The following is a 26,249-nucleotide window of genomic DNA, read 5'->3' on the forward strand; positions in this document are numbered from 1 at the left end:
TGCTGGATACCTATGAGAATAACATTAACACATGGCCATTAATGGAAAAAATGGATAATTGGGGGTCCTTTTACCAAGGTGCGCAGAAAAATTGCCTGCTGTGGTGTAGCGTGTATTGGACATGCGCGAGTCCATTTTTCAGCGCACCTGCTAAAAGGGGTTTTTTTGGGCTGAAAATGGATGTGCGGCAAAATAAAAATTGGCGCACGTCCATTTTGGGCCTGAGACCTTACCGCCACCCATTGACTTAGCGGTAAGGTCTGACGCGTTAACTGGGCAGTAATCGTCAGCATGTGTACACTGTCGATTACTACCCAGTTAGTGCCACATGTTGGAAAATTTATGGCATGCATAGTGGACACGTATAAAAAATGAAATTACCGCCTGGGTCACGCGGTAGCCAAGTGGTATTTTTAAATCAGCGCGCATTGGGCACGCATAGGCGCCTATGCAGCTTAGTAAAACAAGCCCCTAAAGTTCCTTTGCATGAAATCTACTGCTTAAAAATCTCACAATCATGTTATATAAAATAAAAATAATACAATAATTCAAGAGAATAAGTTTCAATTGGTGTGTGTGTGTGTGTGGGGGGGGGGGGGGGGGGGGGGGGGGTCGCAAAGAGTGATTTAGCCATGGTTTTAAATTGCATGGAAATATTCTGAAAAAAACCTTGTCTTTATTGAATATCTTTTGATCACACAGCTTTTATATGGTAAATAATACCGTGGAATTGGATACAAGAAAATAGCAAGATGAAGGATGATTTCACAAATTACCCCAGGCAGGACATGGTTGGCAACGGTAAGTCTGAGTGTAACATGTTCATATTTTGTTCCCGTTCTGAGGGAATAGCACAGAGTATTGATCGCTGTCCTGAGAAAACTGGAGTCTTTACAGAGTATGACAACTTTTATTTGACCAGCAAAAAATGTCCTAAACTAGGTCTGAAATTTTGAATTCATGTAAGTCCTATATTCAGATGTCAGCTAAACATGTAGGGAAGTCTTGTGGAATCAGAGCTTTTTCCCACTGGGTTTGGAGCATGGAACAGGCCTCTCTTGTGCTGATACGTAGGTGCCCTACCCCTAGTATTACTCATCCTTAATCATGCAGGAAAAGACTTGTGTGCCCTGCCTTCCCTATAATTATGATTGCATCCCTGTTAACAAAAACTGTACCTAAAAATACACATGAAAATAGGCCATTTCATTAGTTTCTGTGAAAACTCATGCCAGTCATTACCTCTGGCTTACTCTGTTCCCTCCTATTTGTCTCGTGGGGATTAAGTGCACCTCCACACTTTGAGGCAGATGCAGCAACCAAACGTAAAAAAATCTAAATCGTTAAAGTCCCTAACGATTTTAAAATAACGAAAAATGCACCAAAAAAAAAAGTCACACATGCTGAGATCGGTATTGAAACGTACAATGTATCAAAGAATCACAATACACATTGTTAATCGGCCCCCAAATCATGCGCAGAGCAGCCAACCGTTATGTTAGCTGCTCTGCGCATGCCACAAACAGTCAAAACACAGTCAAATCACAAGCACATGGCTCCCAAATCAAAACAAAAATAAAAAAAAAAGGGTCGGGAGGGGGCAAGGGCGCTCATCAGGGTTACCGACGTCAGACAGGGGCGGGCCCAGGAGGAGAGAGACGCGCGACAGAAGCTGGGCGAAGGCAGGCATCAGCTTTCTTCTTGCCCGTGCAGCGCCTTCGGACAGAGGAGAGAGGCGCTGCACGGGCCCGGTAAGAGGGAGGGGGGCCCGATGGAGGAGGGGAATGGCGGCGACGACCCCAAGAGGGGGCGGGGCACAGGGCGGAGGATGTCAGGAGGCGGAGCTGAGGTGAGACAGAGTAGCGAGGAAGGGAGGGGGCAGGGGCTGCTAGAATTTTGCTTTTTCGGTGTGGGGGAGCGGCGGAAAGTGGGGAGCAGCGGGGGGGGGGGGGGGGGGGGGGCAAGGCCGCCCGTACAGGACGCTCCTGATGAGCGCCCTTGCCCCCTCCCGATCCTTTTTTTATTTTTTTTTTTTTTTTTTATGTGTTTTCTGACGTCCTTTGGACCAATCACAGCGCTTTTAGCTCTGCTAATGCGCTGGGATTGGCTCAAAGTTTGTTTATTTTTTCACTTAATGATTTTTCCTGGCACAGAGCTGTCCTAACGAGAGGTCCAGACCTCTCGTTAGATTTCCTGCCTTTTTCCTGCGTAAAGGCAATCGGAAAAGGTTAGTGCATGTCGTTTCAATGGGGTTTTCACACTAATTGCTCATCTCCATTCCGTTTTCGTTAGCTGCTGGCTTCCTCGGTAAAAGCCCTTTGATGCATGCAACGGATCAAATTTTCCTCGTTGGAGGGTCATTAAAAGCTCATTTAGCTTTAGTGCATCTGCCTCTTAGTCAGATTGGCTTACTCTTATGTTACCCAATGCAAGTATAACAACCTGTACAGAATCAAGTTTTCTTCATGTCCAGTGTGGCTGCTAACTTGTCTACTTACATCAGCTTTTAAGTTATAATTTTAAACAACATGATATTTGAGAAATAAAGTGTTAGGGGCTTAAATATGAAACATTCTTCCAGTAAATCCAAAATGGGAAAAGTCCTTTACTTCATCAGGCTCTATATAACCAAAATTAAGGTTGGACATAAGGCTTTAAAATTTTAATATATTTTCTTTTTAATATATTAGGATGAAGCACCTCATAACAGTGGTATAAGCATGGGTCGACCCAGGTGGGCAGGGGCCCACCCACTTTGAGCTCAGGCCCACCCAGTAGCGGTGCACCATTGCTGTACCCGGTGAAGATCCCTAAGACCTGCCAACTGAAAACCTAAGGGGTCCTTTTACAAAGGTGCACTGAAAAATGACCTGCGGTAGTGTAGACATGTGTTTTGGGTGTGCACAGAATCATTTTTCAGCGCAGCTGTAAAAAAATGCCTTTTTAAAATTTTTGCTGAAAATGGACGTGCGGCAAAATGAAAATTGCTATATGTCCATTTTTGGTCTCAGAGCTTACCGCCAGCCATTGACCTAGCAGTAAGGTCTCAGACAGTAACCAGGCGGTAATGGTCTACGTGTGTAGAAAGATGATTACCGCCCAATTACTGCCTGCATGCCAGATAATAAAAATATTTTCCAGTGCACCTAGCGGACACGCTTCAAAAATGAAATTACCGCAAGGGCCACTTGGTAGCCGGGAGGTAACTCAAAATTGACACGCATTGGGCGCTCATAGGCACCTACACGGCTTAGTTAAAGAGCCCCTCAGTGTTCTCCCCAGGGCCTTTCTCTCCCTCTAGCTTTCACTTTCTTCCCACCCATGGTCCGGCATCACTCTCTTCCTTCCCCGTCCCTTGCCTCCCCCCTGCCTGCCAGCAATCTAGCAGGCACCCAGTGGTAAAACTGTCCCCTATTTGGAAAGCTGGGCTAAAAATTCGAGGAGACAATCTCCATGATTTGGGGCAGTAGCAGATCCAGACAGCCAGTTTTGGGTGGACACAAAATGTTTTCTCTGCCCCCTCCCTCCCCCACACTGATGGCATACCTTTTAAACCTTCTGTTCACTTATAGAAGTTGTCAGTAGTGGACAGCAATCCACACACTCATTGCTTGAGGTGATTGCCAGAGCCTTCCCTCTAACACAGATTTCTGTTTCTGCATAGGCAAAACCGCATCAGAAGTTAATTTGAAAATCTCCAATAAAAGAATGAATATTAGCATAAGCCAACGCATATGTGTCTAACATTTAGCATTCATACCTACTCCAGTCATAGTGAAAGCTCAGTGTGGAAGGGCATACCACATAACTTACAATATTTATACAATGGACCATGCAGCAAATAATGCATATTAACAGTTTTGCTGTGCAGTTAGTAAATGACCCTCTTAGTATTCTGATAGATTGTATGTCCTTACAGTGATTCATCTCAAACTCTGTGAGCCTCTTTTGTTACTCCTTACTATCTCAGTGATAGTGCGTTGACCCTGATCACTGCTTTCACGAGAGGCCAACCTCAGAGGAGAAAAACCAAGAGGCAGATGCACTAAAGCTAAATGAGCCTTTAATGACCCTCCAACGAGGAAAATTTGATCCGTTGCATGCATCAAAGGGCTTTTACCGAGGAAGCCAGCAGCTAACGAAAACGGAATGGAGATGAGCAATTAGTGTGAAAACCCCATGGAAACGACATGCACTAACCTTTTCCGATTGCTTTTACGCAGGAAAAAGGCAGGAAATCTAACGAGAGGTCTGGACCTCTCGTTAGGACAGCTCTGTGCCAGGAAAAATCATTAAGTGAAAAAATAAACAAACTTTGAGCCAATCCCAGCGCATTAGCAGAGCTAAAAGCGCTGTGATTGGTCCAAAGGACGTCAGAAAACACATCAAATAAAAAAAATAAAAAAAGGATCGGGAGGGGGCAAGGGCGCTCATCAGGAGCGTCCTGTATGGACGGCCTTGCCCCCCCCCCCCGCTGCTCCCCACTTTCCGCCGCTCCCCCCCCCCCGAAAAAGCAAAATTCTAGCAGCCCCGGCCCCCCTCCCTTCCTCACTACTCTGTCTCCCCCCAGCTCCGCCTCCCGACATCCTCCGCCCTGTGCCCCGCCCCCCCTTGGGGTCGTCACCGCCATTCCCCTCCTCCATCGGGCCCCCCTCCCTCTTACCGGGCCCGTGCAGCGCCTCTCTCCTCTGTCTGAAGGCGCTGCACGGGCAAGAAGAAAGCTGATGCCTGCCTTCGCCCAGCTTCTGTCGCGCGTCTCTCTCCTCCTGCGCCCGCCCCTGTCTGACGTCAGTAACCTACGTAGGTTACCGACGTCAGACAGGGGCGGGCCCAGGAGGAGAGAGACGCGCGACAGAAGCTGGGCGAAGGCAGGCATCAGCTTTCTTCTTGCCCATGCAGCGCCTTCAGACAGAGGAGAGAGGCGCTGCACGGGCCCGGTAAGAGGGAGGGGGGCCCGATGGAGGAGGGGAATGGCAGTGACAACCCCAAGAGGGGACGGGGCACAGGGCGGAGGATGTCGGGAGGCGGAGCTGAGGGGAGACAGAGTAGTGAGGAAGGGAGGGGGGCCGGGGCTGCTAAAGGTACGTTTGCTTTTCTTCTTGCTTTTTAATTTAGAATGCAGGGGGAAGTGGGGCGGGGGGAACGGCGACCACGGGTGGGGGGGGGGGGCAAGGACGGCCATACAGGACGCTCCTGACCAGTGCCTTTGCCCCCTCCCGACCCTTTTTTAAAATTTTTGTTTTGATTTGGGAGCCATGTGCTTGTGATTTGACTGTGTTTTGACTGTGGCATGCGCAGAGCAGCTAACATAACGCTTGGCTGCTCTGCGCATGATTTGGGATCCGATTAACAATGTGTATTGTGATTCTTTGATACATTGTACGTTTCAATACCGATCTCAGCATGTGTGACTTTTTTTTTTTGGTGCATTTTTCGTTATTTTAAAATCGTTAGGGACTTTAAGGATTTACATTTTTTTATGTTTGGTTGCTGCATCTGCCTCCAAGTGACCCCAACAATTGCGGGGCTCTGTGTGATCCAGTTTAGTACCCTCCCCCACCACCACTGCCCAGGACTTAAGAGTAAGAGGAAGGAGATGTAAGGGCTGGCCGGTGGTGCAATGTGAGGAGTATAGTGTGTCAGTGCTGAGGTGGGGGGAGGGAGAGAGAAGGAGACAGAGATGGAAAGGTAAAAGAAGCTTTAACTCTGAGTCCGCCTCCAGTTGCAAAGCTGACTTAATTAAATGCGGGGATCCGAGGAACACGGGACCCTGTGCAGCCACCCCTGACGCTCCAGCTTAAGGCTGGCCCTGGTCCCACCATTAACAGGAAATCTGATCATACCTTCCTGCCTCCATTGGCTGATTGGTTTACTCAGGGGTCCGTTTACCAAGCTGCAGTAAAAAGGACCATGCCCTAGTGGTGGGGGCTGTTTTTGCTGTACTGCAGCCCTTTTTACCGCAGTGGGTAAAAAGGCCAAAAAATGACATGGCCATGCAGGAAGATTTCACTTAATGCATGGCCATGCATGTGGGGGGGGGGGGGGGGGGGGAGGACAACACTTGACACTAACCATTGAGGTGGCATTAACGGCTCCTACACTAACCTGAGGGTAACTGGGTAGCGTGCGGCACTGCCTGATTACCGCCAGCTAGCTATTTTCCCTAGCGTGGAAAATGGCGCATGCCGGGGCTGTAGCTACTGCTGGTGCCTGCGCTGGGCCAGCGGTAGTTCCAGATTAGCGTTTCTATGAACCAATTATTTCTAAGGGGTAGGAATTAGTAGTTGTGCTGAGAAACTCTCTATACTTAACTGCTTAACTTATTTTGTCACTTATGAACTTTAATGCAATACCACTTTGTATTTCTCACTCCGGAAATGGCGATTGCCATTACGGCATAATGTAAGCCACATTGAGCCTGCAAATAGGTGGGAAAATGTGGGATACAAATGCAACAAATAAATAAACACTTTTTAAAGGCACAGACGTTAATAAAGGACAGCTGAGCAGGAGAAGAAGAGCCCTGGGTGTCTCCACTTTATTTGTGTGGCTGTGCTCCCCTTCCCTCTATATCTGTCTGCACATCTGCCTATTTTCCCTTTTGTGTCTCTCTTTCCATCTCTATGTAAGTATGTCTGTTTGTTCCTTTATATGTTGTTTGTGTGTTTGTCTGCCTGCATCTATTTTCATCTGTGTGTCTTTCCTTGTTTCAGTGTGAGTATTGTTTCTTTATTTTGTGTATGTGCCTCTGTCTTCCGCTGTGTGTTCTTCTATATCTTTGGTGGAGTCAGTGTCATATCCTTTTGAAAATCTGGATTTGTGAAGTTCACAGGTACAAATGTATTGGTGAACTTTGCACCAGCTTTGCTGAAGATGCAGGGTACTACAACAAGAAGCACACAGGGATTTCAAAAATCAGATCTTTGGGATGTATACGGAATATATTTGTTGTTTTTCATTATAAGGGATTTTGGTGAGTTTTCAAAATTTTTGGATGACATTTTAAAGTTTGTTTTACTAATAAAAATCTTTTAAATACATTTTAGAGAGAGAGAGAAGGAATGGGAAATTAATATACCACCTTTCTGTGGCTACAATCAAAGTACTTTACATATTATATACAGGTACTTATTTTGTACCTGGGGCAATGGTGAGTTAAGGGGCCCTTTTACTAAGCCACGGTAGGCTCTACGCGTGTGCAGCATGCACTCAAATGAGACTACCATCAGGCCAGCATGCCCTCCTGGTGGTAATTTCAGATTTGGTGTGTGCCTATAATGCGTGGCAGAATTATTTATTTATTTCCTCCTACGCACACTGGTTTTGGTGGGCATCAGCACTCGGTGCGCGCCAACCGGTCACCGCACGTATAGCACGTGAGCCTTTACAGCTAGATCAACGGGTGGCATTAAGGGCTCAGGCCGGTTTTAGGTGAGCGCTGGTTTCATTTGTACCGCAGGCCCTTTTCCCGTCCCATTAAAAAATGGCATTTTTTGTAGATGCGGTAAAAACTGGTCTGACGCGCACCCAATACACGTGCCTACAGTACCACAGGCCACTTTTTACTGCGGCTTAGTAAAAGGACCCCTAAGTGACTTGCCCAGAGTCACCAGGAGCTGCAGTGGGAATTGGTTCTCAGGCCACTGCACTAACCACTAGGCTACTCCTCCACTCACACATGCTTTGAAACCTGTGTGCATATTTATTGCTAGTAGGTACATAAGTACATAAGTAATGCCATACTGGGAAAAGACCAAAGGCCCATCAAGCCCAGCATCCTGTCCCCGACAGCGGCCAATCCAGGTCAAGGGCACCTGGCAGCTTCCCAAACGTACAAACATTCTATACATGTTATTCCCGAAATTGTGGATTTTTCCCAAGTCCATTTAGTAGCGGTCTATGGACTTGTCCTTTAGGAAACTGTCCAAACTCTTTTTAAACTTGTTCAAGCTAACCGCCTTCACCACGTTCTCCGGCAACGAATTCCAGAGTTTAATTACGCGTTGGGTGAAGAAAGATTTTCTCCTAATTGTTTTAAATGTACTACACTGTAGTTTCATCGCATGCCCCCTAGTCCTACTATTTTTGGAAAGCGTGAACAGACGCTTCACATCCACTTGTTCCACTCCACTCGTTCCACTTCACTCATTATTTTATATACCTCTATCATGTCTCCCCTGAGCCGTCTCTTCTCCAAGCTGAAAAGCCCTAGCCTCCTTAATCTTTCTTCATAGGGAAGTCGTCCCATCTCCACTATCATTTTCAGCCCTGAGAATTTACCTGGGAAATTCTTGTTTGTTTTTTTTTAATTTAATGTTGCTTCTTTCAACTGCAGAGCAGCATAACACATATCTTTGTAGATTGATATTCTGGGATCAACTGAAAAATCTCATTCTATGGCTTTCAGTCTCTTTTTTGGGGGGCAGTAAATCTTACTCATAAGGATGATTCACTCTTGGCTTTTCTGCTCTTTTAGGGGTCCTTTTACAAAGCGGTGTTAGGTACTAACATGTGCCTATCACAGCTGAAAATGGAATACCATGGGATGTACTCAGGCATCCTGCGGTACCTTTAAAATATGTGCATGCTAACTGTGCACTAAAAGATTTGTAAATATTTTTCGTGTGCTAACTGGTTAGCACATGAATAACTCAGAAACTCTACAAAATGGGTGGCAGTAAGTGCTCATGCGGTAATTTAAAAAAATGATTGTGTGCTAATGCAACATCAGCGCATGGCCATTAATACTAAAAATATAAAATGGGTCATTTTATGGCCGTGATAAAAATAGTCTTACCACTTTGGAAAGACCACGTAAGAATGTGTTAAGGCCATTTTTTACCAAACCTTTGCAAAAGGACTCCATAGTTCAATGGAATATGGACTACTAGTTTTTGGCATAGTATCACATTTATTTATATGTACCTGATATCACCACTTTCTGTAAACCAAACAACAGCAAAGCGGAACACAGCAGTGTTCATGGAGATTAGTTAACTGTTTGGTCTCTGTCTATGAAGTGTGGTATTCTGGAAGAGATAATGTACCAATTCTGCAATGCTTTCATCTCCCGTAATAGAATTTCCAGCTAACGGATACGACAATCCGGCCTTCAAAACAGATGAAAAACCAGCACAAAATGAAGAACTTAGGAAAAACAAGAAAAAGTAAGGGATTTACTTGTTTATGCTAAATGCTTCACTGTTTTGGCTCTTTGAGTATATATCCCTAATTTACTTTCTTGTTTCATGATCATCTTTTCAGGAAAGAAAAAGAAAATAAAGAGAAGAAAAAAGTAAAGATGGTTGGAATTCTGCAGCTGGTAAGTGATGCTGTTTATTTCTTGCATTTTTATTATTTTAATTACTTTAGCTTTTTTTACTGCTTCATATATTGCTTTCACCTTAATACCAACGTGAGTTTTACAATACTAGTACAAGTATGGTTTTCAATAAAAGCAATACACATAGGAATTGTTAAGGCTCAGTTAAACACGTCATAGGTTAGGCCAATACTTTGAAAGAAAAACCATGAGGTGAATTCTATATATGGTGCCAGAAAAGTCAACGCCGATAAAAGCGCTATTCTATAAGCCATTCTTAAAATTAGGCACAGTTTTTAGAATAACATAACATCCTATATAATAAAAAGCACCTCCATTGTTCTGAAGCTGAGAAAGTGAAGCCTTGAAGCATTCATGCTCCTGCTGTATCCATCTCCTGAAATGACGTCACGTACTTCCGTGTTTGTAAAGACCAATCACTGGAAGAGAACGCTGCAGAGTTGCCAGGCAACGGAAAGCGACGTCACACGCATGAGGGTATCGTCGTCCCTCCCTCCCTCCCAGTTCCAGGCCCCCTACCTCCACATTTTAAAGTCAACTTCACTTACGAAGTCGGGTTTACAGCGGCCGACAGCAGCAGCGGTAACAGGCGTGCAGGCTCGACCCTTCTCTCTCTCACAGCTTTGATCCCGCCCTTGCGGAAACAGGAAATGTGCCCTAAATGACCAGATGACCACAGGAGGGATTCGGGGATGACCTGCCCGTACTCCAATATTGATTGCCAACCTCTATGCCATCCTCAAATACCATACCCGGCTCCAGGACAGCAGTATGCAGGTCCCTGGAGCAGTTTTAGTGGGTGCAGTGCACTTCAGGCAGGCGGACCCAGGTCCATCCCCCCCACCTGTTACACTTGTGGTGGTAAATGTGAGCCCTTCAAAACCCACCAGAACCCCACTGTACCCACATGTAGGTGCCCCCCTTCACCCCTTAGGGCTATGATAGTGGTGTACAGTTGTGGGGAATGGGTTTTGGGGGGGTTGGGGGACTCAGCACCCAAGGTAAGGGAACTATGCACCTTGAAGCAATTTCTGAAGTCCACTGCAGTGGCCCCTAGGGTGCCCAGTTGGTGTCCTGGCATGTCGATTATGCCCCTCTTGATGTTCAAAAGTTAGATGTTCATCGAACATTAGCCCTAAAATCTTAATTTGATTTTCTGTTTAAATGTGATGTCATCTACATTTACAGTTGTGTCGACAAACGGCTTAAATTTGGAACCTAAGACCCTAAATTTTTTTTTTAATTTAATTTTAGCCGAAACAGGGATGTCCATTCATTAAAAATTTCAAATCCTTGCTTGATCCTTATACTTATTTCTAGAAGTGAGCTTTGAAAAGGAACGGTCAATGGTATGTCATCAGCATATATATGTGTAGTAAAACCTTTATCTTCAAAAAGGACAGCTGTTGTGTAGCTCGTGGAACATTGGAAAAGATTAGAATTTTCCAACTGCAAAATAATTTTTCTTTTTTTAATTTTGGAAATATTCTTTCAAAACACATAACATATGATATTGTCAAGAGAAAAACTTACCAATAAAGTAGCTCTAGAGGAAATAATGTTACTAGAACTGCTCAAAATTTCAGTCAAATTTAAACTACTTTCACCAGCTAATTCATTCATAGTTCTCTCATCCGTATTAACAAGATTTAGAAGAAATATAATACTGATTAAAAACATATGGGGCCCTTTTACTAAGCCGCATAAGGCTCTACGCACACCCAAAGCATGCCAAAATGGAGTTATGGCTCAGCTACCACATGGTTCTTGCAGTAATTTCATTTTTGGTGTACGTCCGATACACGCAGCTGAAACATTTTCATTTTGCCGCACGTCCGTTTTTGGCAAACATTTTAAAAAGGCATTTTTTACAGATGCACTGAAAAATGATTCTGCGCACACCCAAAACACGTGTCTACACTACTGCAGGCCATGTTTCAGCACGCCTTTGTAAAAGGGCTCCATAGTCTCTGTCTTTTTCACATTCTGCAAATGTCCACTAAGGAAACAGAAGAAGAAACAGAAGGCAATGTCATTCCCCCAGAGACTTCCTCTGGCACCTAATCCCCAGACATTCTCATTCCACACTGACCCACCAACATGGAGGAAGTCAAAGATCCAAAAGAAAATCCAAGGAGAAACAGGAGGCGGGAGGGGGTACGATAAGCTGAGATCAAAGAAGATCACTTTGAGAAACAGTCTGTCTTAATTCCAAGAGAGGACACAAGGTGAACAACCAGAAACTTATCCTTAGAACTTCTTGTGTTTGGTGTAGATGTTACCATTTACATATCTGGCCCTTCCCTTCCCTATCAGGCAGATAAATAGTGCACCTACCAATGTGATATCTAAACCAATTCCACTGGACTCCACTTACTTCCCCAAATTCCATGTGTGTTCGGCGTAGTCTATAAACCATGCAGAAATGCGTTTTGGTGCCAACTTTTTAGGTGTGATATATAGAATCTAGTCTTATGTGTGATATGTAAACTAAATGGTGTTGCATACAAATCAGGCACAGGAAATAATATTGCATTCTCTCTTCTTACAATTGTATAGCATGAGGCTATGAAATGCTGCACCAGGTTTTCAAGGACATTAAGGGATCCTTTTACTAGGGTGCACTAACGGATTTAGCACATGCTAACTAATTAGTATGCATTAAGTGCCTGAGGGCTAGATTCTCTATATGCTAGACATATATGGCGCCTGAAAATTCCACGTGGGAAAAAATACACCTAGGCGTATTCTCTATAGTACGCCTAAAGTTATAGACTAGGCTTAAATTTGGTATATAAAATTATGTCGAGCGCCTCTCCACGTGACCAAGTTTAGTCGTGGCCATTTACATCATGTTTTACTTGGCATAAATCCTGATGCCTAAATTAGGCACAGAATGGGTGCATTCTATAACAAGGGTTTGCACCAAAGGGAGCCCAAAAACAGCTCAAGCTGCCTGCCTCCTCACCTCTTCCCACATGGCTGCTCTGCTCCACTGCACTCTTTCTCTCTCCTCTCACTCCCAATGCGCTGCTTCTGCTGCTCTGCAGTACTCATCCTGCCCCCACAGCGATTTGTGATGAGGTCATCATCAGCTGATTACCACATCATACACCTTACCCTCCTATAATCCTGTTGGCCTTATTCTGGCTCCAAATTTGTCCAATAGGGTGTCAGTATGGAGCCAGAAGGAGGAACCAGCAGCGGCCGCCCCCAAAAAACAAACCATCTCAAAAAGTCACAACCTGTGAGTGCTGGAAACTGCTTATGGCCAGCCAAAAAAAACTTGCTCAATTTCGCAGGAAAACCGCGGATTTGGCAACCCTGTCTAACAATGTGCATAGATTTTAGAAACACCCACGCCCTGCCAATGGCCATGCTCTCTTTTCAACTAGGCAACTTAGAATTTATGTGCAGCATGATACAGAATATGCGTAGCGAGTTGTAGATGTAAATCTTAATTAATGTCAATTAGTGATGGAGTGGAGGAGTGGCCTAGTGGTTAGGGTGGTGGACTTTGGTCCTGGGGAACTGAGGAACTGAGTTTGATTCCCACTTCAGGCACAGGCAGCTTCTTGTGACTCTGGGCAAGTCACTTAACCCTCCATTGCCCCATGTAAGCCGCATTGAGCCTGCCATGAGTGGGAAAGCGCGGGGTACAAATGTAACAAAACAAACAAAAAAAATTGCTTGTTAGCATCCAATTAACAGTGCCGATTAGCTAGTTAAACAATTAAGTTATACGCAATGTTCAAGAATATACTTCGATTTCCAAGCAGAAACTAAGGCGTGATATATAGAGTCTGGGGATAGCATGCACTAATCGTTAGCGCACCCTAGTAAAAGGACCCTAAAGTAATTTAAAATATTAATTGGAATTCAGGTTTCCATGGGAGTGTGTTTCTTGGAGAAAGATAGTTGCAGGGGAGAGAGGGAAGAAGTACATAGTAGCAATTAAGAGTTTGACTTAAAAGTGATGCAAAGATACAAGGAAAAATTTAAATAAACTGCAAAATGTATCATTTGTGTTTGCTTTTTCAGTTCGCTTATGCTGATTGTTTCGATATAGTTTTGATGACCGTGGGCTTGATCTGTGCAGCGGCTAATGGTGTTGCACTTCCACTTATGATCATTGTCTTTGGTCAAATGACTGACAGCTTTGTTCTAAGTGGAGAACAAGGAAATATTTCAATAGGTGAGTGCTAATTTTATAACGAACTATATACTTTTCAAAATTAGCTTGGATACAGATGGGGCCAGATTAATGATGACTTTTTATCTCATTCTGTCTATGGGAAAAGCACCTCATGAATCAGTCCTTAGTCTGATTATGAATTACAACAAAAGGAATATAAACTTTTTAAAAATATAAAATGCACACAATTTAAAATGAACATTCAGGAGGTAATTTCATAAATCATTTCAGCCTATAGAACATCATTTTATAAATTCAGATTGGTCTTTATAAAGTTACTTCTGCACACAAATGTATAAAAGGAAGGGCACAGCAAACACAGGGATACATATTCAGCTGCCGACAGTGAGTGTTTTGCTGACAACCGCTGGTGTTATTCCTGGATATCCAGTGCCGGGCCATGTCCGGACTTTGGCACTGACTATCCGGTTTATGCATTGCCGGCTAACACATAGCCGGTTAAGTTGATATTCAGAACTTAGGGCTTCTTTTACTAAGCGGCAGTAAGCCCAATGCCAGCTCATCGCTCAATATACAGGAAGTACCGCAGGGCTACCACAGCAGCCCAGCGGTACTTCCCACCTGTAGTGCACCATAATTTCCGATGCTGGAGTGTACCCGGCAGTAATTGGGCAGTGCCGCACGCTGCCCGGTTATAGCCGGGTTAACACGGGAGCCCTGACCTCCTCCTCAGTGGGTGACGGTAAGGGTGCCCTCCCAAATTGGCAGCACGGCAAGTGCTTTACTTGCTGCCTGGCCATTTCGTGTAGGAAAGCGAGAGTTCCCTTTTACCAGTTGCGGTAAAGGGGGGCCTCGGAGCTCGTGTAAATCACGCGCTGGCTTCCTTTTGCCACAACTTAGTAAAAGGAGCCTTTAACGGGCTATGGGTTGTCGCGTATAGATTGGACTGTTTTTTTTTTTTAATCTGGTCCCTTTTATGTAGTCACCCTGGCTGGTTAGTTGCTGACTGTGCCCCCAGAATGCCCCCCAAAATAGCTAGTTTTTACTTAGGCGCTAACTGCTAATTTTCAGAGGTAATAGCCTGTTAAGTGCTGCAGAGAATTAGCTGATATGCCCGAAGAAGTGATATAACTGGTCGGCAGCTGGTTAAATCATTTTGAATATTGACCAGATAGTGACTAATTTTTATGTGATTAACAAATGGCAGAGCATGGGTACACTTAAGCTAAAAGTTATACAAATTGCCTCAGTTTGCTTTTGATTTGGTGGGAGTCTCAGAAAGAAAGGACCTCCCCTCCTCCATTGAAGAGGCTGCATTTGTTATCGATCACCACGTGAGGATTAGGTCTCTCTTATTTCCTGAATAAAATCTCCTCATACATATCAAATCGGGAGCTGAGATCTGACCAAGACTTATTTTTGTTGATAGGACTGTCTTCTAAGGTACTTAGGCATGTGAAGGTCAGAACAAAAGCATTAGATCAGTTACCCATTAGATCATATATGCTTAAATTAACTGTGAAAATTTCTTTGGCCCAAAAGGCATATGTAAATTTAAGTGTATACTTTTCCTGGGATTATTTTCTAAATTAAAATATGTATGTACTTCCAGTTTGAAATTTATTCCTGGGAATTTACACACTAAAAGGCATAATTCTGAAGCTGTGCTATGTAGTGTGGGTATTAACATGCAGTAGACATTAGCATGGACCTGCACAAATGGCTACCATATACTAAAACCAGCTGGCAAGGTAAAGGTCCCTAGACAGCTGCTTAGCACAGGTTAGGGTAGTATTGGGACAGGTTATGGGCTGAGAAAGGGTGTAGCCAGCACAGACTGCTGGTGCATGGTATGTTATTGCAAGCTAGCTGTCAAGCCAGTGCAGCCATGCAACCAGTAGTCGGGTTGCATGGTGGCTGCCCATAGCAAAGTAAAATAAAATCCCTTTGTGGCCCCAAACCACCCTGACCCCCCATCCAAGTCCCCCTCCCCCAATCAAGATCCCCCGTAGCTGACCATTGAACCCTTCCCCCACTCCCTAATGCTGAAGCTATCCTTGGTAGTCTATGGTTGGTTACAGGAGTGGTCCACCTCTGTTCCTGCCCCTTCCAGAACCAGATTCCTAGCAGCACTACTGCAAGACTACCACTAGGCTTCAGAGCTGCCATTTTGAACCCCAGCACTGAAAGGAGCAGAAGAGGAGGGAAACTGCTCCTGGACCCTACAGCGGGCTTCCAAGGATAACTTCAGTAAATGAAGCAGGAGACTCAGGGTGAGAGAGACTCTGGGGGTCAGCTATGGTGGGGACTTGATTAAGGGAGGGGGGGATCTGATGGGAAACTGGATCGGGGGTACTGGATGATCAGGGGCCGCAGATGAGCTTTCCTTTAAAACATTGTTATTGGCCACGCTGAAGGTTTTTGTTCCTTGCCTCAACAGAAAGTGTGGGTGCACCTGTACTATCTACCAAGACAACAATAAATGGAGCAGACCAACATATTCAAAGATAACAAAATGTATTCATCACAAATGTATACATATACTCTCTACACATCCAACATGACCATGTTTTGCCCTTTAAAGGGCTGCATCAGGGGCTGAATATACACCAGCAGGTGTGATGAAAGATATTCATCTGTCTGGTAAAAACAAAGTAGCTCACAAGACCATAGTAGCAGGCAGCTTCTCCTTGAGTCTACTCCATTTCTTGCTGTTCTGGATCTTGCAGATTGCTTGCCTGTTTGTTTTATTGGACCTTATCTGCAGAGACATACAGTGGGTACCCTGCAATATGTATCTTCCCTGTTTGGTAAATGCAGGGCAGGAGCCTGCCAAGCCCTTCATATTTACCACACAAGCTTTTACGCTTACCACAATTTTTTTGTACTTTAAGGTGTCGTAAGTGCAAAACCTTACCATACTTTAGTAAACATGCCCCTGACATATATAGTTGTTCTTTGGCAAGCACAAAATATCAGAGTTAATTTGAATGCATTTTCAAAATATGTACATAAATGCAAATCCCTCACCAACCCTGCCCTAGGAAAGACCTCCAATCGTTGCATAAAATTCTGCATGTACAGGCTGCACAAGAATAGCTTTAGGTGGGTATTGGCCATGTCATTTGTGAGCACCTATTTGCAGACGTAAATCACTATTTTATGCGCAGAAAAGGCTTTAAAAATGGTTCTTTGTCACCATTAAACTGTTTCTATTTTATTTCATTTTGTAGCCAACATCTCTGTTCCTAGTTCTGGATGTGTAATTCCAAATATAGACATAGAAGGTGAAATGACAAAGTAAGGAATTGTGCTTTTTTTCTTGTTCTCTTGTATCAGAATTATCCATTTCTATCATCAAAGCTCCAGAGTCTTTTTGCTGCTCTTTTTCCTTGTTTTCTCTTGCGTTTTCTTTACCCCTTATTAAGAACAAAGCCTTGCGGAAAACTCATATGCTGACTATTTCATTGTTGACTTATGCTGGTAATGTGTTATGAAAATTCCTCTTCTTGTTCATGTTTAGAAAGAATAAAACCAATGTTTACTGGCCAATTATTATGCATAGGGGCTCATTTTTGAAAGAGAAAAACGTCTAACAGGTGTCATAAAGCAGCATTTGAACAAATTGTTTCTCAAATCATCCAAATCGATATTTTCAAAACCTTTTTTTACAGACATTTATCAATGCAATTCATTTGCAGTGTATCCAAATCACAAGGGGGCATGGAGTGGGCGGGCTTAGGGCATCCCTAACACTACAGTCATCATGTTTGAAATCTATTACTTTGAGACTTGTGTGTCAGCAATCCATTTTTTGCTCTTATGTCAAACCATATTGTGTGATATTCACTATCGCATAATAGGCATTCACCTGGACGTTAGGAACACTTTCTCCATTTGTGAGCACCAGATCCAGCATCAAACCTTTAATGACCAGACCCTTTCCGTGGTTCTAAAGTTGACCAGCAACTTTTCTTCACACAAATTGTCTCACATATCCTTCAATATACGTGAAGGGGTATTTTCAATTTCACATCCAAGTCAGACTTTGGATGTTTGGCAGCCATAATGGAACAAAACAAAAACATCCATAATGGAACAAAACAAAAATATCTAGGACTGAAACATTTTGGTCTAGACCTGTTTGTAGAATGAATAAGGCACAAAAAGGTGCCCTAAATGACCAGATGACCACTGGAGGAAATCAGGGATGACGCTCTTTCTCCCCCAGTGGTCACTGACCCCCTCCCACCCCCAAAAAATGTGGATAAAAATAGTACTTACCAGCCTCTATGACAGTCTCAGATGTTAGAGCAGCACACAGGTCCCTGAAGTAGTGTAGTGGTGGGTGCAGTGCACTGTAGAAGGGTGGATCTAGGCCCATACCTCATCCCTACCTGTTACACTTGTGGTGGAAGCTGTGCCTCCTTCACCTATAAGAGATATTGTAGCGGTGTACAGTTGGGGTAATGGGTTTTGGAGTGCTCAGCAGACAAGATAATGGAGCAATGGTGAGATGTATACCTTGGAGAATTCCACAGCAGTACCCCCTAGGGTGCCCCATTGCTCTCTTGGGATGTCTGGGGGACCAGTCTACTAAAAATGCTGGCCCCTCCTACATCCCAATGTCTTGGCTTTCTATATTTTTCATGTGTATTTTTATTTTCAAAAATTAACTGAAAAGATAAATGCACAGAGTTTAAGCACCTAACTGCAGATATTCAGTGGGCATTTTATGGACGTTCCAATATTTACAAGTGTAGTTATAGAATATGGCCTAGTGTACGTAAATCTACATGCCAGGATTTATGCCATGTTTTTGTTGGTGTAAATGGAGACACATAATTTTAGGCGCTGAGATATCAACCATGTGTATTCTATATACCACACCTAAATCTAGGTGCTGCTTATAGAATACGCTTAGGCAGAAATGTTTTCCATGTGGATTTTTCAGGCATCATACATACAATCTGGCCCATAGTGCCTAATTTGAATGGCACTCAACTCCAAGGGTACTAAGCTACGCAGACTACCGTAATGGAATCTATGCGGGATGCAAAGATCAAATCATAAAAAAACGTCAGACCGTCCAAAACACAACAGCCAGGCTTATATTTGGAAAAACACATTTTGACAGCACCAAACCACTCCGAGAAAAGCTGCATTGGCTACCAATCAAAGGACGTATAACCTTCAAAATCTGCATGACTGTTCATAAAATTATTTACGGTGAAGCACCTGCATACATGACAGATCTTATTGACCTGCCAATTAGAAACACCACAAAATCTGCACGATCATACCTAAACCTCCACTACCCAAGCAACAAAGGACTCAAATACAAATCCACTTATGCATCCAGCTTTTCCTACTTAAGCACACAACTATGGAAAGCACTGCCAAAAATAGTAAAAACTATGCCAGACCACCTTAAATTCCAGAAAGCACTAAAAACAGACCTGTTCAAAAGAGCATACCCCACCGACCCAACATAAAAAATACATGGACATCTGTGACACAATGTAACCAAAGGACGTAATGGACATTATATGACTCCTCCCCCTCCCTCCCTCCCTAAATTCCCCCCAATTGTACCTACCATACTTGTACCTTATCTACCACAATTTCACCTTGTATTCATTCACACCATGTATTTGTTCAGACCGGAATCGGCTAACGCCGTTAGTGGTAAGCCACATTGAGCCTGCAAAAAGGTGGGAAAATGTGGGATACAAATAAAAGGGGGCATGGATGTGAAAGAGGCCTGGGTGGGTCTGGGTTGTGCCAAGCGCCAAGTTATAAAATTCTACTACTGCTACTTATCTTCTCTTTAGCGACGTTGTACACACAGAACATATGAGATAGTACCTGCTCTGCTCGACAGAGGTTACAATCTATTCAAGACAGAAAAACAGGGCAAATAAAGGATTAGGGAGTTATTTATTGTGGGAATGATTAAAACAGACATGAGTACTGAAGAGATATGGATAGGGAAGAGTTAAAATAGTCTTAACATACTGCCAGTACTTGTGTGAACATTTACACCAGCCATTGACATGGCATTCATGCTCATGCAGACTTACACTAGTATTCTATAATGGCAAGTACACACAATATTGCCATTATAGAATTGGCATTAGCACCCAAATTTGGATGCCTAAGTTGTAGTGCCTATTAGTGAATTGAGCCCTATATAACTAGTTAAGCCCATATTCTATAAAGGAAAGTAGGCACTTTTGTTTCCCCTATAGAATTGGCTCATACTAAGCACCCTGTTGCAGAATTGCCCTGTTAGACTCCTAAAGCCTCTTCGATGCTACAGACGTTATAAGCTTCTCATTCTCATCCCATGATAAGCCTGACAAAATTCCTATAATTATAATACATCTTAATGTGTCCAGTATATCACACTTCATGCTTTTGGGTAGAGCATTGTTTCTTCTTGTATGACTTTACAATCACCTTATTTTGGCTTCTAATTCTAATGTTTTTCTTGTAAAGTGCTGCATGTCATCATGGTCTGAACTGTGTAGAACTAAATAGTCCTTCTCCATATTTTAAATTTTGAAGCAATGAATATGGTCTATGCAACAATTTTCTCTCCTATTTTTAGTCACACCGTTGATTATATAAACCTTTGTTCTTTGAAACAGGTTTGCATACTACTTTGTTGGAATCGGTTGTGGTGTATTTGTATTAAGTACAATACAAGTCTGGACATTTCTACTCGCTGCTACAAGACAAACTCAAAGAATCCGTCACAAATTTTTCTATGCAGTCCTCCACCAGGAGATGGCCTGGTTTGACACAAACCAGATTGGAACTCTGAACACCAGACTGACAGAGTAAGAATGTTATTAACCAATGACTTTCTACTGTGATCAAAATCTACAGTGATCATGCTGATACAACAAGGTCATCCAAGTTTCTTTTCAGCAATGGGCCACAGGGTCATAAATCTCTTTGTATGGGCTACATGAATTTTTTAAAAATCACATGAACCACAGCAATCTGTGTGTGCCTGCGTCACATGAGTATTTGACATGCTATATAGTTTAAGTAATACCGATCACATTCTGAGGGGCCCTTTGACTAAGCCTGGATTGGCCACTGTCGTGGACAGGATGCTGGGCTCGATGGACCCTTGGTCTTTTCCCTGTGTGGCATTACTTATGTACTTATGTAGGCACCTATGCACGCTCAACACAGTCCAATTCGGAGTTACCACCCGGCTACCGAGTGGCCTGTGCAGTAATTTCATTTTAACACGTGCCCAAAAATATATTTAATTGTCTGGTGCATGGTGAAAATCGTGCAGTAAATCTGACTTGACGTACATAGGTGATTACCGCATGGTTAACGCGAGAGACCTTACCACTAAGTCAATGGCTGGTGGTAAGGTCTCAGATCCAAAATAGATGCGTGGCAATTTTTATTTTCCTGCACGTGCTAATCAGCACCCAGCTCTACCCTTCTCCACAAGTTCCCTTACCAGGACTTTTCCTGGTTACCCCCACCAATGCCAACAAATGGGTAAAGAAAGGGAACTTGATATACCACCTTTCTGTGGCTTTTTACAACTACATTCAAAGTGGTTTACATAGTATATACAGGTACTTTTGTACCTGGAGCAATGGAGGGTTAAGTAACTTGCCCAGAGTCACAAGAAGCTGCAGTGGGAATTGAATCCAGTTCCCCAGGATTGAAGTCTGCTGCACTAACAGCTCACTTATGTTAGGGCACCTCCTGGGTAAGTTGGTGGTGGGGGAGGGATAAGTTTTCAATTTGCTGATAGTAGCACAGGTGCTTGTATTTTTGATGTTGTTGATTTCAGCAGACCTGTTGACTAGCTATTGGAGTCTACTTTAATTTTTGGAGTCTGATACAAACACCGCTACATTGTTAGTTAATAATCCACTGATTTACAGTCATATGCAAAGAAAACAACATAACAAGCTAATGAAACTATTGTGAGCAACAGCTAATTTTCTTTAGTTTCAGAATTTTTATTGAAACTATAAAACCTGTTTTGCTTTTGTGTTCATAAGAGGCAAAGGGAAACCTCAGGCCAGTTGGTGCCATAACGAATTATGGTGCTAGCAAGGCAGCAGCAACTGAGGATTGATCTTGCCTCATTACCAACTGGGTGTTTGGTAGGTAGAGAGGAGGGTCCAGGGATAGGAGAAGGCTTGGGCAGGGGAATGTTTTTCCCATTTTGCTGGAGTCGGCCTTACAAAATTATACTTATTGAAAGAGAGGCCTGCATTGCCCCTCTTTCCTAGTCCTCTCCTCGTCTTGCTCTCAGCACACACACTCTTCTCTGATGGGGCAAGTTCTCTCAGGGGAAAAGGGATTTCCCTTCAGGGCCCTGGCATAGAAGTCTCTTCAGAAGACTGAAGTGGCTTCCTCCAACTCTCTTTACTAAGCTTAAGTGCAAAATATTTATAGTTCTGAAGTAGTTTTTCAGTCCTGAGCTTGCACAGCATTGCCTAAACATTTTAAGACCCCCATGCCCTGCTTCTATCTGTGTCTGTGATCCCTTTAGTAATAATTAGTCTTTTGGGGTAATTTGGGTTCTGGGGCAAACCTACTCCCATCACAGTACACATTTTTAGGGTGAAAAAGGTCTCCTTGGGTATGAGGTAACCCTTTTCCCTTCTGGTTCCATACACAATTTTGCTTCCTGGGATTCATTTCCATACAGACTCTTCCAAAGAGGAATAACCTTTTACACTGTGCCTCTTCTGCAGTTCCCCACTCCTTCCTGAATGAGGCTTCTTCTTCCATTGTCCTATCAAATTGATGGTCAAGCAGCTGCTCCACTCCTCTATCAAACAGCAGCCAGAGGGGTGGGTAAAATCTCTGGCCTATCACATTCACTTCACATTAGATATTCACAAAAACATAAGAAAGCAATGAACCTTAACGTACACACATTTCACTGAGGAATCTTACACCACCCCCAGCACCAGAAAACCACCACACATTCTCACTAGGGGTATCTGTCTTGTAAAGGGACAGTCAGTACCATTGCAACCATCCCAGGAAGAACAATGGTGTAACCAGATGGTATGTACCGTCTCTATACTGAGTAGGTATGGTCCAGAATGCAAGAACATATAGGACTAGATAAGATCCTGTAAGGATCTTTACATGTACAAAATGTAGAACTCTAATTTCTTCATGTCCAATATAAAATGCTCATATCTGGGATGACTTCCTTATGAGGAAAGGCTGAAATGGCTAGGGCTGTTCAGCTTGGAGAAAAGATGGCTGAGGGGAGATATGATGGAGGTCTATAAAATAATGAGTGGAGTGGAACAGGTAGACATGAGTCACTTGTTTACTCTTTCCAAAACTACTAGGACTAGGGGGCACGCAGTGAAGCTACAAAATAGTACATTTAAATGAATCAATGAAAATATTTCTTCACTCAACGTGTAATTAAACTCTGGAATTTGTTGCCAGAGAATGTGGTAAAAGCAGTTAACTTAGCGGGGTTTAAAAAAGGTTTGGATAACTTCCTAAAAGAAAAGTCCATAAGCCATTATTAAAATGGACTTGGGAAAATCCACTGCTTATTTCTAGGATAAGCAGCATAAAATGTATTGTACTGTTCTGGGATCTTGCCAGATACTTGTGACCTGGACTGGTCACTGTTGGAAACAGGATACTGGGCTTGATGGACCTTCAGTCTATCCCAGTATGGCAACACTTATGTACTCATATACTCCATTAATTGTTATAACAGCAATATTTCCAGTAGATGCTAGAATGATGAACAGAACTCTTTCTGGGACAGCAGTAATTTTCTGCTGTGAGACATCATCTGGTCTTTGCTTTAAAACAATACAGGAAGAGGAAGCTTTGAAATATCATGACATTAAACATCACCCTTCATCAGCATGTGATCTCTCTCACTTTCTCAGATGAGCCAATGAGGATTGAATGTGTTCTCTAACTCAATTGCATCATGATATTCCTTGCTGTGTGAGTGTAGGTTTTTTTTTTCCTGTTTATATCTACTAAGGATCTGGATTAATGAATAACTATCTTTTTCTCTTAGTGACATTAATACCATACATGATGGTCTTGGAGACAAGATTTGTATATTTGTACAATTTTTTTCCACCTTCGTGGCTGGCATTATCATTGGATTTGTATATGGTTGGAAGCTTACTTTGGTGATCATGTCCGTCAGTCCTCTTCTTGCTCTATCAGCAGCAATTTGGTCAAAGGTAAGTACAAAGAATAAAAATGTTTATAGAGAAGTAGCATATATAATCAATGTAGATTTTCACCCATTGGATTAAAAGTATAAAAGAAATCAGTGACATTGAAATACATACCAACATGCATGTGACTTGGTTGCATTTTCATATAGTTTCTAAATACCATCCAGAAGTAAAGATAACTACTCTCCCTTCATATTTGCAAACCTTGTACTGGGTTTCACACTTCTGGATGCCCTAGAAGAAGTAATTCTTTAAGGAGTCATCTAAATTTAGGCTGCAAGAATGACATAAACGACCACTTTCCCACCAAAAGCGAGTCTGTAAGTACACACTAATTTTTGATAGTGTGTGCTTTGCATATGGGTGGAGTTTGGATGGGATGTATAGATTACAGAATAAACATCAAACAGGGTGGAGGATGTTCCAAGAAACAAACAGAATTCAAAGTTCTTCCAAAAGGTTTATCAGGGCCGGTCGTAGCAATTGCAGGGCCCTGTGCAGATCAGTTCGGTGCCCCCCCCCCCCCCCCCCCGGTCCCACATAGCCCTGCCCCACCTACCTCCGCCCAGCCCCTTGTTGACAAAATATGTTTAAACATTTTTTTTATTTCAAATAAATAAAAATCAAGCAAAACTTGTACAGAAAAACTAATTCAAATATGTACAATGCTAGCATAGGAAACCTTTGAGTTTAAAAAGCAAAAACATGTGTGTCTGACAACACACAGAAAAAAAAAAGTAAAAATAAAATAGTCACAATTAATACCTTTTATTAAATTTAGATATTAGATATGTGTCATATGTCAAAGAATAAAGTGGTTGCTCAAAGCATATTTTAACCACAATCGCTCAACTGCAAAACACTATGCACACTCAGAACCTTACTGTACCATAAATATTACACTGGGCAGACCCTAATACACCAATATACCACCCATACGGAAAATGCAGACCGTCAACAATATGAAACAAGAGATCATAATATCACAATTCTCATGTAGAGCCACAAAACACCCTTTTAGGGTGGATAGTGTTCACAATGAGCTCCTTTTATTAATGACCATATGTAGATCCTTCAAGAGGTAGAGTGTCATGATTTAGGCTCTACACCCTTTCTGATGTTTTGGTGCCACCTCAGTAAGGCCAACACACAATCTCTCCACTGCAAAACACTATACACAAACTTGTGCAAAAACACACTCATAACCTTACCAAACCATAACAGCACTAATTCCAAGGACAGGACGAGCTACAACCTTATGTGTGGAAAGGCAGCACTGTAATTACACCGGGCTCTAAAACATCAGTACACAACCTAGTGAAAAAACAAAACAAAAAGGGCTGCAAATACTACACACTAGCAGAATACTGCACCTTGATCACACATGAAAAACACATGACACAACAGATATGAAGGCAAAATACTGAACTGGAAAGTTACCTCAAGAAGTCAGACTCAGCATGCAGCGATACTAGAAAAATTGAAACTTACATGCAAATATCACAGATGTACATTTCCAAAAGCTGACATATTCCAATTAATAAATTCTGAATAAAATACTTTTTTCTACCTTTGCAGTCTGATCATTTAGTTTTTCTATTCGCTTTGGTCCCAGTGTCTTCTGTTTTATCGAGTGTCTTCTTTCCATTTGACATTTTTTTCTCTCACCATGTCCACCATCCTCCTTTGTCCTTATGCGTCCTGTCTACCATCTGTAGTCCTGCCCCTATCCTTTCTCGAGTTTCAGTATCTGCCCTCAAAGTGTTCCGAACCAGCCCTTAAATTCAGCATAATCAGGTCAGGGGCATTCCAAAAACTTTAGGTACAGTGTTATAGAATAGACTTATTTATGTGCCCAACTGCCATTGGTTGTGCACCAGCATTTACACCAGGTTTCAGCAGGCCCAAAGATGGGCATAGAAATCCATGCTAACCGCTATTCTATAAAGGTTGCTTTGAGCTAAGTGACCACTATAGAGTTGGAGCTTGGCGTGGATCTTTTCGGCGCCAGACTTTGGGTGCCATTTATAGAATCTCTCCCCCCATTCATCTTTTATAGAGTGGGCACCCAGCACCAGCCCTGTAGCATGCATAATGCCAGTGAAAAAATCAAACCACTCCTGAGAAATTTCCAGATTTTTTTCCATGGGTGGAGAACAAAATGAAGGAAAAAAAATGATTCCTCTCATAGGACATAATGGGAGTTGCAGAGTAAAAGAAAGTCTGCTCATTATGCTTTAGCTACTTGAAATCTATTGGTGGTAGAGGCCCCAGGAAAGCACATACAAAGGCACATGTCTGGATGGATGAACTGCCACTTGAAGATGGAAATTGAAGTGAAGCACAACCTAAGAATGGGTAGTATAAATGGGCTCTGTCTCCTACACACTCCAAATATATTTTGGAGCCTTTACAAATAACTCTCCAAATTCTTACCAATAACATTTGATATTCAGTTGCTCTTTACCTCTGGGTTGTCAAAATGGTCATGGGTTAACTGACCCTTTAATTGACT

At 42.8% G+C, this 26,249-nt stretch overlaps 1 protein-coding gene and 1 long non-coding RNA gene across 3 annotated transcripts in view; one reads left to right on the forward strand and one right to left on the reverse strand.

The window, feature by feature from the left end:
* The window catches only part of LOC115469231 (ATP-dependent translocase ABCB1-like), a 120,061-nt gene that overhangs the window by 17,281 nt on the left and 76,531 nt on the right, over nucleotides 1-26,249 (forward strand). The window contains exons 2-8 of one of the 2 annotated variants that reach the window (XM_030201681.1): nucleotides 703-801; nucleotides 9,080-9,167; nucleotides 9,265-9,322; nucleotides 13,385-13,538; nucleotides 16,733-16,799; nucleotides 20,153-20,344; nucleotides 23,566-23,737. In XM_030201681.1, coding sequence (XP_030057541.1) covers nucleotides 753-801; nucleotides 9,080-9,167; nucleotides 9,265-9,322; nucleotides 13,385-13,538; nucleotides 16,733-16,799; nucleotides 20,153-20,344; nucleotides 23,566-23,737 — 780 coding nt within the window. In that variant the 5' untranslated portion in view covers nucleotides 703-752. Of the gene's footprint in view, nucleotides 1-702; nucleotides 802-9,079; nucleotides 9,168-9,264; nucleotides 9,323-13,384; nucleotides 13,539-16,732; nucleotides 16,800-20,152; nucleotides 20,345-23,565; nucleotides 23,738-26,249 lie in introns of those variants that run through there. The other variant, XM_030201673.1, reaches the window with a different exon arrangement.
* Nucleotides 14,271-25,815, reverse strand: LOC115469245. The gene is made up of 3 exons (XR_003941976.1): nucleotides 25,803-25,815; nucleotides 18,809-18,813; nucleotides 14,271-14,350 (listed from the first exon to the last, which is right to left on the reverse strand). It is a non-coding gene; the product is annotated as an uncharacterized LOC115469245 (long non-coding RNA).

This window comes from Microcaecilia unicolor, chromosome 1, assembly GCF_901765095.1.
Source record: "Microcaecilia unicolor chromosome 1, aMicUni1.1, whole genome shotgun sequence".
NCBI lineage: Eukaryota > Metazoa > Chordata > Amphibia > Gymnophiona > Siphonopidae > Microcaecilia > Microcaecilia unicolor.